The sequence below is a fragment of the Macrobrachium rosenbergii genome, chromosome 19 (assembly GCF_040412425.1).
Source record: "Macrobrachium rosenbergii isolate ZJJX-2024 chromosome 19, ASM4041242v1, whole genome shotgun sequence".
Lineage (NCBI taxonomy): Eukaryota > Metazoa > Arthropoda > Malacostraca > Decapoda > Palaemonidae > Macrobrachium > Macrobrachium rosenbergii.
In genome coordinates, this window is record NC_089759.1 from 35,846,477 (window position 1) to 35,863,414 (window position 16,938).

The 16,938-nt window shown below is 37.4% G+C and overlaps 1 protein-coding gene across 4 annotated transcripts in view; it reads right to left on the reverse strand.

The window, feature by feature from the left end:
- The window catches only part of LOC136848825 (WD repeat, SAM and U-box domain-containing protein 1-like), a 55,442-nt gene that overhangs the window by 21,347 nt on the left and 17,157 nt on the right, over nt 1-16,938 (reverse strand). For 3 of the 4 annotated variants that reach the window (XM_067121563.1, XM_067121562.1, XM_067121564.1), the window contains exon 6: nt 4,496-4,528. The exons of the other annotated variant lie outside the window; for it this stretch is intronic. In XM_067121563.1, coding sequence (XP_066977664.1) covers nt 4,496-4,528 — 33 coding nt within the window. The remainder of the gene's footprint in view (nt 1-4,495; nt 4,529-16,938) is intronic. 4 annotated transcript variants of the gene reach the window in all.

The following is a 16,938-nucleotide window of genomic DNA, read 5'->3' on the forward strand; positions in this document are numbered from 1 at the left end:
GGTATCGGGAAGTATGGCAGGGACCGACCCCTAAGAGAATCAGCGGGACGAGCAGCCGCCTCCTCCACTGACACTTCACCTTTAGCACTGTTTTCAAACTTGTCCATCAGGACACGCACTACAACCCTAACCGGGCCACTGCACTCACTACCAGATTTAAACATTGCTCAAACTTATTCTCAATGATGGCGAAGCGATCGGGTTCGGAAGTGACGGAGCCAGGAGAAGGAGTAGGTGATTTCTGAAAATTAATTGATGCAGGTGGGGAAGGGTTAACAGTTGGAGAATTAACAGACAGGTCAGCCTTATCCGATCTAGGAGTCAAAGCCTGACTAGCTAATTTCCTGCTGGCTTAAGCGGCTGCAATCCTCTTCCTATCTCTCTCTACCTTAGCTAAATGAGAATTTAAAGTTCTACATTTCTGTTTTCCCCCAAATCCCTGCACTCGTCACACGTCAAATTAATAGAGCAAACTTGTCCTCTACAACCGGATCACAAGGTGTGAGAATCATAAGTCAATTTTGTCATCCGGGTATTGCAGTCTTTACTGCAATACCGGAAACTAGAACTACTAGTGTCAGACATCGTAACTACCTGAAAAGTCAAAATCATGAAAGTCAAATCCAAAAGTGTCACTATGTCAAAAAATGCTAAAAAGGCTACAAAAATACTTCACCAAGGAAGAAAATTAATAATCCAAAAAACTGTAAACTGCTGTAACAACACCAGGTGTTGAAGCTACAAGCGGCAGAAACAAATTGTCATGTTGGCGATGTTGTTCCTCTTTCATACGCCAAAAGTGAGTGGGGCATAGTCACCTACACAAAACACTAGAATTGCTATCGATGAATTCAGAATTCTAACTGCCATTCGAGTAGAAACTCTTAGCTAAGCAATTACTGGGTAAGTTACTTATATAAAAAAGAATTAATATGAATCATGATTCCACTTTTACTTCATCGCTCAATTACACTGCTTTCTTTTAACTGGGATGTGACATTAAATTTTAACAATTGACATACTGTCATATGTATATTGAGCCCTTCTATAGGAAGGTGAAGAAGTAAGTTTTAGAAATGATCGACTTATTGTTGTTGTTCATACATGTTGCACACAGGAATAAAATGCCTGGTTGACAGCTGCCTTATGCATACTGAAATAAAGGTCAAACTTAACATTTCAAGGGTTAAATAGTAGAATTTTAACTTGGCTATAAATTTTGCACAGAACAATTTAACTTCTGAACTGTATAAGATGGGCACTTCTTATTTGGCAAGCATAATTAACTAACAAAGCCGATGAGTAGAACGAGGTCAAGTTTAAGGTTAAAATTACAGAGCAATAGTAAAAAGAAAATTTTGTTTTGGCCATAACCTTTGAATTATACAAGGAAGACTTCATGTTTTGAATGCACAATTAATTACTGATGTCCTGTGGAGAATTAGATCAAGGGCATACTTAAAGATAAGAGGTGAAATAGAAATATAACTTTGGCTTTAAATTATGAGCTATACAAGACAAAGATTTTATATTTGGCATGCATAAACTACTGATACAGGCAATGTGCAGAGAGAGGTCCAGGTCACACTCGAGTTTAGGGGTCGAACTGAAAATTAACCTCGTCCATAACTTATGAACTTCAGGAGGCACAGACTTCATATGTGGCTTGCATAATCAACTAATGAAAGCTGATTTACACATGAGGTCAAGGTCATACTTAGAGATCAAATGTCAAATAAGAATTTAACTTTGGCCATAATTTTTTAAGTATACAAGATATATTTTTTCATAACTGGCATGCATAATCCATCAATGATGTTGACATGCCAAGTGGTTCTTAAGTCTGGCCAATATAAGGGAATAAAACGGCAGAAAAATATAATAGAAATGCACAGCAGAACAGTGCAATTTTAATCATGTTAGTGAAAGCAATCATCATATCAATCACACAGGTGCTAAAAGCCTGGTTTATTCTAACATACTGGAGAGAAATATAATTGCATCATCTACTTTGAAAAATGACATCTTTTGTAAGAAGATGAATATCAGCCTAGGACTGTACAAAAGTTAATATATTTATTTCAGTATACGCATGTATAATCTATACATTTTAACTTAGGTATTCTGTCAGAACTTGATGGTAAAGTGTAAGCCCACCTGCATGGAAAAACAAGATTTGTTAAAGGACTACTGACACTGGTCACCAGATTACAGCATGTATTTTCATATTCCTGATTTTCTGATGGATCATTGAAACCTGTGACTCATGAACATGATCTTCCTATCTTGTATCTTTAGCTCAGTGCATTGCAAATAAATCACACATTCTTTGGATTTAGAATAACAGCCTCGACCACAGTTCACACTTTTTATGTTGCATGATTACTAGATCTGCAGTATTCAGATCTGGGTTATCGCCAGATTATTTTTGTTAGCGTATGTGATCTTAGCTCTCAGATATAACTTTTAAAAGAAGTCTGTCCATTACTTAACCTTGGACACTTGAATGGGAGAGATTAAATTTTCTTACTGGAGAAGATATATATTTCCCAACTGACTTCTAATCCAGATTAGAGTTTTTATCTAATTCTCAATCTTGTATAAAACAATCAATCCTTGGATCCTAAGTGACGGTTGTGTCTGTATTTTGCACTTGTGTGCCATGATTCCGCTGTTCTGCAATACTACTTGATCCACAGTACAGTTTACTTTTAGGGTTATTGTTACATTTTTCTGAACCCATATTTACAGTGAGGTTTAAGTATATAAGGTCTTAGATTTCTGTTCAGGCCTAAATTCTTTACTTCTCAAGAAAGATTCTGTTAAATTTAATTTTTGCCACTTTTAGTCAGATTTACTTCACATATTGGGATACAGATTTCACAATCTTGTTGTTATGATTTACTGGAAGATGTAGTAGATTTTCTATTTACTCACCATCAATGCAGGACAATTTAACTGTACTTTACATATTATTCAAGGTATGTACTGTACTGTGTTTGGTTACTGCAACAGTGATGTTATCTTTTGTTTTAATCACCATACAGTTTCATAATGCTTTCTAGTGGTGATTTATACCAACTATTTGTAACCTTTAATATGTCTAGATGACATTTCTTTACCTGGGTCCCAAGCCAGAAGATACAGCTCTAGTTTTAATGGCTATATTTTCATAGTCTTTTCTAAACACTAAAAAAATGATCAATTTTCATTTTTAAAAAAAGGTAAACAAAATGAATCAACATTGGATTTTGTCTGCAACTTTCCCTTGCTCTGCAATCTTACACAATACGGCTTCTTGGAGAAAGGCTAAAGAAGCATCCATATTAACCTACAAGTAATTAATAATTATGGCAAATGTTTTACTTGTAATGGCATGAAGAATATTAACTTTCATTGATGCAGTTTTCCTTGCCTACCACGAGGCTGCTCTTAGAAAATAGCTGAACTTCTTTGTTATGAGTTGCCCTCAGATTTATACCCAAATGTATGCAGCGCTCATAATGTTATCATTATATAAAGATAAAACCTAAAACTAGAAGCTGAGCAGGATATGAGACTTTTACTCACTTGAATTCCACAGGTGGAGATATGCCACCCAACCTCCCCTCCCTGAACATTCTAAGAGCAAATAAAATTATATACAAAGTCACATACAATCTATTAACAAACATTCTGTTCAGAATGTCCACGGAGAGTGCAATGGGATGGGGAATGGTGAGAAGCCATATCTGAATTAGTTCAGATCACCCACTTAGGATCAGTTATGGGACTCAAACCTTACATGTCAATCTCTGATGCAAAATACCTATGACAGGGGCTCATAATCTGGAGAGTTATTACCACTGGCCACTGTTAACTGTAACTAGATATTGGTAAAAATATCACCTCTTTTGGGGTTCTATACAGTTACCTAATTCTGCATTGTTCTTTCAGTCCGTAAATGATGATAACACAGTTTTAAAAAATGGTGGCTTGCCCTCCTCACATGATGGATATCACACCAATAGATACTGTTTCCTTAATCAAAACACCATTTGTATATAAAAATCTTAACAGTATATACAATGTATGTATATACATGTACAATGTTAACATATAACAAGTGTCAGGCAATCTATTGACAAACATCAACTGTAATCACATCAACTATTCTTATCCAGCTAAATAACTAACTAACTAAACTTTACACAAAAGTTATATTACAAATCATCTGGTTTCTGAATTCAATGACCCAACTCATCATGCTATTTAAAATTACTTGTTACAGTATATATTTTGTCAAGCACTGCTTCCTAAAGAAAATATCAAAGTGAGTTTTAAATGGATTCATCTTTAATTTCTGAAATCTTACATACAGGAGTTACTTCATATTTTTAAATTACTAAGACTGATTAACACATCTATTATTACCACAGAAAATAGGCTTGTCATGCGTAGAAAATTATTAAAGAAATACAAGTGCCCACAGAGTGCATTTATTGCTAAAACTCACCTTAATAAGCACTGTTCGGGGGCATGCTTGTTTCTGAAAAGGTATTTTGGAAAATGAAGTGTCAACAGTTTTGACCGACTATCTTCAAAACTTATCAGCCTACTAAGGGTTTCAATTTTAGATTCAACATAGTATAACAAGTAAAATGATTGACATAAAACAGAACTGAGCAACACATCAAAATGTATAATACAGTACTGCCTGACTTCAAGAACTGAGCTTTAGTCAAGTTTTTCTCAATGATTACAAACAGTATTCTAAAAGGGAGACCACTAAAACACAATAGTACCGTACATAAAAAAAGTAGCTAGCAATTCCTACCGTACAAAAATTTTTAATAACTACAAAGCCCTAGGCACATTATGAGAGCCACTTACAAAAGCAATACTTCCAACTGACAACCATTTCTTTAAGTTAAAATATGCAATAGGCCTTGATGACCATTAAGTATTTTTACTATTACAGTACTTTTATTATCACTGAATACCTTACCCAGACCACTGACTCAACATTCTAGGTGACTGCATGTCTGAAACAACTACTTTTCATTATCTGGGGATCATAATCTTTTTAAAATGAAGCTGATGTTTTTATACAAGCCCATTATTACAGCCATTATAGCCCTTTTTGTGGGAACTCAGAAGTTCCTTGAGACTAAACTCTTCTACAAGAAGATAATCCTAAAAGTCAGAGAAGTCGATAAGCTCTGACCTCCTGGATAAGCAAAAACATTTATATTGCTTTGCCACTGTTCATACTCCGATAAGCCATCAAAATATCTGTCTGAGCCAGAATGGTACAGAATTCTTCATAATTTGTTCCTTGATACATCCCATGGGGAGGAAAATCTAGAACCTTCACTCTAAGCTGTGGTTTTCCTTGGAAAAATAGTCAGCTACTTTGGGAATATCTCCTCAACAAATCTTACTTGAGTAAAGCATAGTTCCCCAACTTGACTCATAAGGACAGAATAATATAGTCTTCAATATTAGTACAGCATTAGATGTCTGAATAAAGTTCAAACTAGGACTAGTCAACTAATTAGAACTGGAAGATTATACCACAAGTTTAAAGCTGCCTCAGTAATCTCCTTCATGCAGTGCTGACATAACTGCTTCTCTCCCAACAAAGAACTTGAGTCAGGTTCACTCAGTTCAAAACCTGAGAGGTGCAGACCTACAGCCTTGTGGCTAAAGATGATAGCAGACCCACAGCCTTATGGCTAATGCCAATAACTTCCTTTGCCACCTCAGAAACTTAGGAATATCATCTGATTGTAACAGAGATACCAACTGAATTAACACCCCACAACTACACCACCCATTGAACAAGTTCCACTTGCCTGGTAAAGATTAGTGTACCTTTGCACGGCTAAGAAACAGCCTCAACACATTCATCAGAAAAGCTTCTGTCTCTAAGGTTTTCTGAATAACCTCCAAGTATGCAGGTCTAGCATTTTTCAATTCCCGAGTAATCCAAGGAAAGGTAGTTGGCAGAAGGCCCTTCTCCGTTTAGGGTTGTTTCTGAGATATGACAAAGGAAACAAAGGTTAGCAAAAAATTGCCATGCCCAAAGGTGAGTCATCACGTATAGACAAATTCTTGCCACTCAAGACCTTAACTAACAAAAGCCTGAACATACCAAAGGGCAGGAAAGCACAGACTTAATGTCAAAATTCTAAGTTGCTGGGTCTGGAATTGGGGACCAACAGATGGAAGCTTGTGAGTGATGTTGGTTGTGACTAATTCCATTGAGATACTTGCTACTGACACAGGGCTTTGTATTTGAGTGTGCATAGTAAGCAACCAGAAAGTGAGTTTGATCCTCCTCCTACATTACTGCCAAAATGAATCTCAGAACAAAAATGCCCTCACGTTTCTAGACCCAGAAGAAAATCATTCCTGCCATGAAGCAAGGGCTGCCTAAGCTATTGCTACCATTTTCCTAACTTACACAGGCCTGATATCATGTTAGTCATAAACTCAGCATACTGCCTGGATGAAGCTGAACACTTTAAGCCAAGCTGCTATTGAAAGCTTTCTTGAGAGATTTGTATGGTCAGTAGCTCCATAGTTCATGCTCTCAAAGCTGTTCAGCTCACAGAGGGGTGAGGGCAGATCATGTTACTAACTCCCAGGTCAAGTCATCAGTACCCCAAAAAGGTGAGGCACCAGAGTGAACCATTTGGCCAACTCACTGGAGTATCTTAGGCCCTGGTCTTGAAGCAAAAACAGCTGTAAAAACTCTTACGATTACTGAAGAATGAGCTAGCCCTCCTGTATCTACGAAACCACAATCAATTCTGTAGTGCCACTGCCAAAGAGAAGCATAAGCCAGAATGAACGGGATGAACTTACTTCTTGTTAGAATTTCAAACACTAAGTCACCAAGATTCTTCTTTCCCTTCTCCCCTCTCTCAATTAAAGAAATGACAAGGTTCTGTCTGCAACAGAACCAGTCATAGGTCTGTTTGGGACTCTGATCCTTGAAATGGCGTAATTCATGAAGGTGAAAAGATGTTTTGGCTACAAAAGCTGTTCTTTTCATGGCTTCAGTGAAGCAGCTTGACCATGAACACTAAAGTAGCTCTGTTTATAGCTCCAGCAATTGGAATTCCACTAGCAAAGGGAATTAGAGTGGCTTGGGTCACATCAATGGCAAGTAGGGGTGCTCTAACAGGTTGTCAGGGCATCTTTTTACTAAAAGCTGGTACAACTCTGCCTCTTGCAGCAGTGCTAATCATCACAATTTAGCCACGAAAGCCCAAGTAGCTTGATACAGCTTGGCTGATAAGGCAGTATGCCATACTAGAGCAGTTCTTATTGATTGGAGCTGTCTGAACAAAAAAAAATGGATCTGTATAGGCACTGCTTTGGCTAATACAGTAGCTCAGTCAGCTTTGAAAGAAAGATGAAGGAACTCTGGCTATTGTTATGGCCATTACAGCAGCTATAATCCTGACTTCATGACCAGAGTAGGCCACTGTAAAGTGCTGTTAGAGATTCACTAACATGGCTGGGCCATCATGTTCTCTGTAAACTCACTTTCCTCTGGCCATTTATGGAAGAAAATTTTCATTTATCTGGGTATGGCTTTGATACAAAGTACATCATGTAAATCAATTTTGACAATGAAGAATTCCATAACCACCTCATTTACCCCCATCTTTCAATTTTTCATCCAAAATAATTTCAAAATATCAAATGCCAACTTCTCTACTACTTTTTGTGCATGATGGAAATTAATATGGTACAAGTACATTGTTAGACCTTCAAACACACCCAGAAATCTTTTAAAAAAGTCACTGGTTTGCTAAAGTTAAACCTTCTAATTTTCAGTCCTACCATTATCCCTAAAAAACATGAAAAATCTGACAAAATTCAACCCTTGTCGATTATTTAAAAAAAAAATCTGATTTCATCAATTAGACCAGCCTAGGCATTTTGTGTTGAGTGTTTTAGTAAAACGGTTAAGACATAATTGAAGAGCAAAACTTTTCAACTATATAAACTTTTCAGAAAGGATACAAAATGAGTGTGCCAGCAGTTCCCTCTTTCAAATGAAAGAAAAAGGAATGAGAAGTTCACCCTACATCCTCAAACTTCTGATAGGAGCTCATCTGAAATACTGGAGGTTGGGGGAGAAACTGAGAACAGAAATTCACTCGCATGAAGTGACCTTAATGTGGTTCAGGCTACACAGGGTTAGATCAGCGATGGAAAAGGGATCCTTGCCCAGTGATGGTAAAGAGATTATGCTTACCTTTGTTATATCCATGGTCTTGCTACTCAGAAACCAATAGGAGGTTGGCATCCCATTCCGAGAAATTCCTTTAAATGTCAATATCAATAAAGTTCATCCTGATTTCTACAGCAGTTCCAAATGATTTCAAAGCTGTCGAGATCATTTCATAATCACAGCTGACTGGGTAAGTAAGCATTCTCAAATTTTTCACACAACCTGGCTGCGTTGAGGATTTAATTTTCGATGAAGATTTTTTAGGGAAGTCCGAGTCCTTGCTTGAAGTCGTCATCAATGAAGCATGGCTGGAAGGAAGTAAGGAGGGGGATCAGGAGATTTATTATTACCTAAGCTGCTATTTGTAGATTTATTTTTGGAGAAGTTATCAATATTTGGAGAACTTTCAATCTCCAAGGAGGGTGAAGAGGTCGTCATCTGTGCCAGAACAGCACCATCATAGGGCCCAGGGGTACTCAAATCTTTATGACAACTAGACATAAAGATTAGAGAGGGAAAAAAAAATAAACCTGAAAACCTTAAAAAGATATCATCAGCCTTTCATGGGGTTTATTTTTCCACCAATGGCACAAGTGAGAACCAACTCCCAAATGTCCGCCCCCTACCCTACCCCACAGGGGATGGCACATGATTATAGTGGCCCTAGTGCAAGCCAAACCTGCTTGCTAGGACTGAGAGTACAGTATTACAAGAACACAATCATCCCCACACTAATCATGTCATGGGCAAACCGGATAGAATGCCGAGAGTCCGATCCCCAGAACCAGACCCTCCTGGAATCCATGGTCCAGCCCTAAAGAATAGTTCCGCCTTTGAGATGTCAATCCGATATCTCTCAGTCCGAACATTATTGGGTGGTTGATGGCCCTACTAAGTTCCCACTATTTAGCCTCAGATATAAACCCAATCCCAGCTAGGCTATATCTTTTCCTATTTATCAGGTCCAATAAATTTTACAAAAAGTGGAAAATTCCACAAAAATTAATCCAAATAAAATAATGGTAAATGGAACTCTTGGACTCAAACCCAGGAACAAATTCCTGGGGCTCAAGAGCCCCTTACCACGTCAAGGTGGTCCCACATTGAGGGGGCAATACTTCTAGAGAGCAAAACAAAATTCCTTAAGTGAATTATGTTCAAAAGAATCTTTCACACCAATTTGATATTCACACCATCTATCAAATGAGTATCCAAATTAACATCATCCACTTTAAAAAATCATACATACTGGCCCTTGGATACCCAGGTAACATCGTTATTAGTATCAATGAACTGTATATGCAACCAAAAGCTGAAACTTGCAAACTATACAACAAACGTGAACAACAACAAAATCTACTATATGTGCGACACCAATTTTCTTTTTCATGATTAGAAGGAATACATAAAATCTGAGCTGCAGTTAACACATAAAAAAGCATCAGTTGTAATTAGCGATCAATCTATTACTATTAACATACGGATTAGTTAAAAGTTTATATTTGGTTGTGAAGACATTAAAAGAAAAAAAATCTAAATTGTGACCAACCTATTTACAAATTCCATACGCAAAGATTGGGAAAAAAAAAGAGAACACATTATTCTATTACTGAACATGCAAAAATCTACAATAGATACTATGATGAATTATATTCTGCATGGGACAACAATTATATTTCACTTGTGCAACTTATGTAACTTAGTAAAATATAACCAAGAGAAAAATTACCAGAATAAATAAAAACTGTTTATCAACTAGGTTTCAAGTGCCGCATTTTGTTTCCTTAAATCAGGTGGTGACAATGTAACTACAGTTTTCAAACCTTGAAGTGTGTCAAAGCCTCTGTAAAATGGTCTTCCAGTCATGAGTTTTGAGTTTCAATGCTTGCAGGTATAAACCTACACATACTCTGCCTAATTATTATTCTAGGTTTCTCTACTTATTGTTATTATTAAAGATGATCTTTGCAGTATCCCCTCAGCCCTACCCCACCAATTCCTGCTGTTTACTTTTCATCTGTTCCCTCTGGCCTCTAGCCGCCAAGCCACTGAACTTCTTCAACTCTATCTTGCTGCAATTTCTACCTCATTTAAGAACAAATCCTTTGGGTGAACCAGATAATTCTATAAATCTGACTATGTGGACGTGTTGTACTAATTAATGATAATTATAATGTTAGGTGTTACCAGTTACAAGCAGAGATACCTGGCACTACCTAAGAATATTCTTGGGTGAAGTGTTGAGAAAAAAATTTTTTTTTTTTACACACAAAAAACCAAGAAATGTTTTCATTTTATTGTCATATTTTGTTGCTGCGAGAATTCATATCATACCGAGCTTCAAAGCTTCAGTTGAGAATTTTATGTGGAACAATTTGTTTTTGCACCAAAAAATTATCAATTTGTACAATAAATGCCTTTAGGTATGCCATGCTCCTTTCCAGATACACTCAACAGAAAAAGAATCCTGCTTTGTAACCTGAACATCTGAGCTCCCAAATCCCTCTGCCAGCAGGAAATAGACATTCAAGTGTGATGACAATTCTGAACAAACATTTTTGCTTTGCTTCCAAAGAATTTTCTCAGATCACACTCTTTTTCATCTTCTTAACCCTTTTTTTCTTGTCGCTTCTGCTTACATTTACCCTTTTCCAACTGCAGTACTACTGGCAATATTCTATAAATCTGAATTCCTTAAATTGTACCAAGAATGACTGCTGATTATCCAAGTGCTTTACTGATTCTGGTGGTTACTGTAAGTGTCACTTTTGCTTGTACAGCCATTCAGTTCACCTATTTTCTTAATTTTTATGAATCAAGCTCAGTATATGTACCAATATCAGATTGTCATACTGAATCCACTTTAGTACCATTAGGTAGCTATTTGAACAGTTTTCCCTTAGGTATAGTTTCACTGAGCTTCATCTTCACTTGTCAGTTAGCCAGGTCACTCACATTTTGTTTTTCTTAAGTGTGTTAATTGAAGTCTATTAACCTGTCTTTGTCTTAGAAATAGGGAAAGACAAATATTTTGAAGTAACATGTGACATTACTTGAGTATATTTTCTAGTGAATAACTTTGTAAAAATATTGTAACATTATCTTGTACAGTAGTAAGGAAGATGGAACAGAATTACAGATCGCAGAAAGTTAAGGTTGAGAGGGCACTCTGGCACTGTTTTGGAAATTTGTGATGACAACATAAGAAAGAAGTCAGAGAAAAAGTGATGACTGAAGACAGTGGGATCTCGGTGTTGTCAGTTCACAAGTTTCTGATGCCTGTACTGTGATTTTTGTAGGAAGATAGATCGTTTTGTGTTACAGTAATGATACAACATCTTCTAGAAGTAAAAGGTTGAAGTGCTGTGTGTTTGTGTGATCTCTTGTGAGAGATGTGAAATGTGTTGAGCAACTCGTGTTTGGTGTGAGTTTGTGTGAGTAACCACGAAGGTGCAGCTTGCCTAGACATAGTAAGACATGAATTATAGAGAGAGAGATAGATTGCTGCATTGCAATGCAGTATGTATTTATTTGTGCAAATAAACCATCACATGTGCAAATTATTATCATTTCTGTCCCACTATGTTCCTCGTAGTGCATAACAGTTGCGCTTTCCAGTATTAGTATTTTTTCTTTATTATTTAATAACAGTTGCAGTCTGTATTCTTTGACTACTGTACTGACATTAATCCCTGTACTTCATAACTTGCTTGTAGTTATTTTTTCATGCTTCATTTTGTGGCAATAAAACTTTTATATCTTACCTTATTCAGTTTACTCAGGTCCCCTTTAGTTTGTTTCTATTTGATTATGAGTGGTTAGATTAGACAAGGCTCTTACTAATTATTATTGCACCATTCATAGACAATGTTGGAATTATATCTCTAGCTAGAGAGACAAAACCTCATTTATTTTGTAGTATCTGTAGGGGTCAAGTTCACAGTCTAGATCTGACTTGTGAGAGATACAAAGACTGGCTCACAGTCTCAATAGCAACAATGTAATAGTAAAAAGCACTAGTCCCCCCATACAAGCTCAGGTAAGGGACTTACTCTTCAACCTTGCATGCATCTTTGATATCTGCTTTGTCTACCTCTTTGAGATTACTGATTTGAACCTGTACCTTTAAGACCTCCAGGAAGGTGAGATTGCAGGACTGCTGTTTGCCTCTTTGCATGACATGGAAAATCTGCCCAATAAATTCTTTATCTCTCCCAAGCAGATGGATCACTCACTTTCCCCTCACCTTTGTTTTAGATCTTTCCTGGAGGAGGAGGTGCCTGTCATTCCTCATGACAAGAAGTGAAGTGCAAGCTCAGTCATATTGTCTTGCCAAATTTGTCGTTAGAAAGTGTATTGCCTGACTACTCCATACAAAAGTCCAGTTCTGGCTGCTGTTCCCTTATAACAATGTTTGCCTTGAAAGCAGTGCTACTAGCATTCTTGGGACCTCAGTTTCTTCATATTAGGCTTTGTCTGAGATCATGCTGACTGCTCCATCGCCCAGCATTGGTGCCACTAAGTCCCCGTTCACAAAGGTCCAAGATCATAAGAAACTCCCTGTTTCTGACCATTCTCATCAAGACGTTCATAAAATGCCTCAGTAGCACTTCACGAACCTCAAGAATCAACTGTTATCTCCCTTGGAATATTTCATCTAAGAGTAATTCGCAATGCTCATCATAGGGCACCTATTGGCAGAGTACCGAGGCACTCTGCATCAAACAGCAGGGGAGAACGATCAACTGATTTTTCCCTCTAACGTGCAAAAGAAACACAAGTAAGAACCTTGGTTCTGCATTTTATATTTAAGATATTACTCTACAGTACCCAATCCCCTGTTAGCTGTTCTCACATTAACCCATAGTAACCATGATACTACACAGGATATTCACAACCCCAGAAAACTGCTGTTCTTGACCGACATATTATGAGTTCCGTCTATGGCTCGCATTTCCCAAAGCATGTGCTACACCTGTAAGAACAGAATATAGAATTTAGGCCAAAGACCAAGCACCGGGACCTATGAGGTCATTTAGCACTGAAACGGACACTGACAGTTTAAAGGTTTGAAAGGTGTAACAGAGGAAAACCTCGCAGTTGCACTGAAAAATTGTTAGAAGAGGGTGGAAAGTAAGATGGAAGAAAGCAAATATGAACCAAGGTACAGTAAAAGGAATGAAAGGGGTTGCAGCTAAGGGCCGAAGGGACACTGCAAAGAACCTTAAGTAATGCCTACAGTGCACCGCATGAGGTGTACTGATGGCACTACCCCACCATGGGGGCTGCACTTGCAAGCCCTTCAATACATACTGACTGCCTGTTTCTGATTATGTATCTTCTGCGTACAAGACACGTACAGCACTTGACTCAACCATAGTGCTATGCTCTCCATTTTACCATCACATGTTACTGTTTCTGAGTCTAGCAAGATCCAGGCTTCTCACATGCCCAATACAAAGGGAATCATTCCTTATTTAGCAAAAGCTGCAGTACAGCAGTTCATGAAGATTAAACGAGAGATCCTTTACCATTATATTTATCCTCATCTAGCACTTGGATGAAGCCTGGCTCTGTACTTGGTTAAGCCTGTCAATTTTTAGTTCAGTCATATTGGGAATCAGTTTATCTAACAAACAGGTACCATCTCCATGGTTCAAGAGCAGGCTCACACTGTCTCGTTAAGGGTGGAGGCAAAGGAAGAGCAGATACTCTTCCATAGCAAGTGCTACAGAAAAGCTCTCTAAATACTGACTAAATTCATTTTAAGCAACTCTGCTTTGCATGAGCAGCATCAGAAATAAGAAAGAGCTAAAGAACCTGATGCAGGCCAAGGTGACAACCTGGCCACAGCAGATGATCAGAGAGGCTCTGGAGCCAGTAGGATAATCAATTTTTTATATAAAATCCATATTAATAATGCAAGATGAAGAACTATCATTTCTCAAAACAAGATGATCAGTCACAGTAACCTGACCTGTTATTCCTGCATAATTTCAGTAGTGTGTTAACTCAACAGATGAACTATAAGCATTGCAATACTTGTTGGTAGAAGCATTACTCTTGGCTTAACAGATGAACTATATGCACTGTAATACTTGTTTGCAAAAGCAATACCATATTTCCTGAACAAAATTATATAACTCAATAACGTCTGCAGAGTTGAAGTGTATACCAATCAAATTATGACCATCATTAAAACTGCTTATCACTAATTGGTTGCCTAACCATACCAATGATTAAAACCGGTGCTACATCATCTCTATGCTGAACAGAAAAAATGACAAAAGCAAAAACATAAATGCAACACACTATAATATATAAAGTATATATCAAAAAGCCTATCACAAAAAGTGCACACAAAAGTGAAAAAAAGTACAAAGTACAATAACTAAACTACATACTCCAATACAGGCAGTCCCCGGTTATCGGCAGGCTCGGTTATTGGCGATCCGGTTTTTCTGCACTTGTCTAGCAACGAAAATGAGCAATTTTTGGCGCCGATTTCTGCTTATCAGCGCCGATAATCCCATATTGGGACCGACACATATCTAACAGAGGTGGCGATGTTTGGTTATCGGCGCCAATAATAGCCAATTTTCGGTTATCAACAATTTTCGCTTACCATCACGCCGTCGGAACGGAACCCCTGTCGACAACTGGGGACTGCCTGTATTGGTTTATTAATCTTGGGAAAAATTGCATCTGAATAAATACCTAATAACAGAGAAGATTAAGAAAAACTGTAAAATTTCATGCAAGATTGCACCTACAAGGCAAGGTAATTATAAACATAAAAAGCAAACAGTATAATTATTAACATAAAAAGCAAACAGAAATGTTAGCAGTGAGCCAAAAAAACCGATAACTTTTAAGAAAAAACTAACTAGCTTCTACATTTGCTAATTAGTTAGCATTTCTTAACACCCAAAGAGCAAAAACTTAGTAAAAATACACTATGAATTAATCAATGTAAAAATAGCATTACACTTGCAACATAATAGCACAATTTTCTTTCTTCTCCCAAAAAATAGGAAAGAACACTGCAGTACTTATTATTAGCTGGCAAACTACCAGCCATGAGGAGTGAAAGAATTGTCTTTCAAAAGCGAGGAAAAATATGGTAAGCATCACAGTACTGCACAGAAGCAAAGCAAAATACATACTGCAAATTAATTATGTAAAATATCAAAAGAAAAAACAATCACAAAAGTGAATAGTCTAAAGGATTTCACAATAGCTGTAAAAATTCACAAATACACAAATAACGATACTTTTATATGCTGGGACACTGGTATTCACCAACAAAGCTGACTGGTATTTTCTTTCTTTTTATCAAAGACGACATGAAGTGTTGGAAATTATTGCGTGTGCGCAAAAAGGGTACTTAAAGAGTAATGGTCATGTGATAAACAAAAACCAAAACTGTTCAGGATGCAATGTGAAGGGCACAGAGGTTATGCATTGTAAAAATAATGATTTTTATGATAAAATCAATTTTTTAGGTACTTACCTCTATCATTTAGCTTTCTCTGTGACTACCTGGCGAGGCTTCGACAAGTGTTAAAATTGAAACAATCGTTAACGAACACTCCCAGACAGCAGATGTTTTGGATCCTCATTCTACTATTAATCTCTTAAGAGGGGAGGAGGGAGGGTTTCAGTGATAGAGGGTAAATAACTAAACCACAGTCTAGACGATCCAATTCGATTACAATGAAAAACAAATCACACTTCAGAGCACTCATCTACATGAGTAGAATGAGCAACCGAAACATTCGTTGTCTTTCCCCCACCCTTTGTAGGATGGGGGAGTAACTATTCGGAGTCTTCGTTAACGACTCTTTCAATTCTAACACTTATTGAACCCACACTAAGTGGTCGCAGAAAGCTAAATGACAGAAGGTAAGTTTCACCTCAAAATTGCAATTTGATGAGTGGCTGATAAGAGGATAAGAGAGGGAGAGGTTTTATGCAAAACCAGGTTTGAAACAAGTTTGTGCTCTGCCTTTTTGGCTATTTAATATTCTATAGGATGGAGTAATGTCAGGAGTCAGAAAAAGAACACATATAGGTGTAAAGGCATGGAAGATGGAGCTTGAAGTGGCTGATGCTTGTCGATGATATAGCATTGATGGGTGATGGTCAAAAGAAATTGCAAAGGCCAGGTGAAAGTCTGGAGGTGTTTGTATGAGGAAAATGCTGAATGTGAGCAAGTGTAAGTTTATGATGACATATGGGCACCAAGGATATGGAATAATGGAAGTGGTTGGTTCATATCAGTATGTTGGTTCATGCCAGATGATATTAGAAAAAGAAAACCCTGTACTGCAATTAATTAATAGGATATCTGAAGCAAGGAAAGCAGCACGATTTATGTAAAAGACTTGAGAGTGAAGAGATGGACTTTGAGAGTAAAAGTTAAAATGATTAAGGGGACTGTTGAGCTGACTCTGATGGAAGTGAAGTGTGGATGTAGAATGTGAATAAAAGACAAAATGTGGAGTCTGCTAAAATTGCTTTCACAGTATAGGCAGTCCCCGGTTCTTTTTGGGGCTTATCAGTGCCAAAAAGCATAGATTTTTGGTTATCAGCGCCTGTCAGTAATGTATCAGCGCCAATACCCAATTATCTGTCTAATATGCCTCTACCTAGAACATTAGCTATACTTTGACCCGTGAATTGACTACAGTAATAAAGCAAGC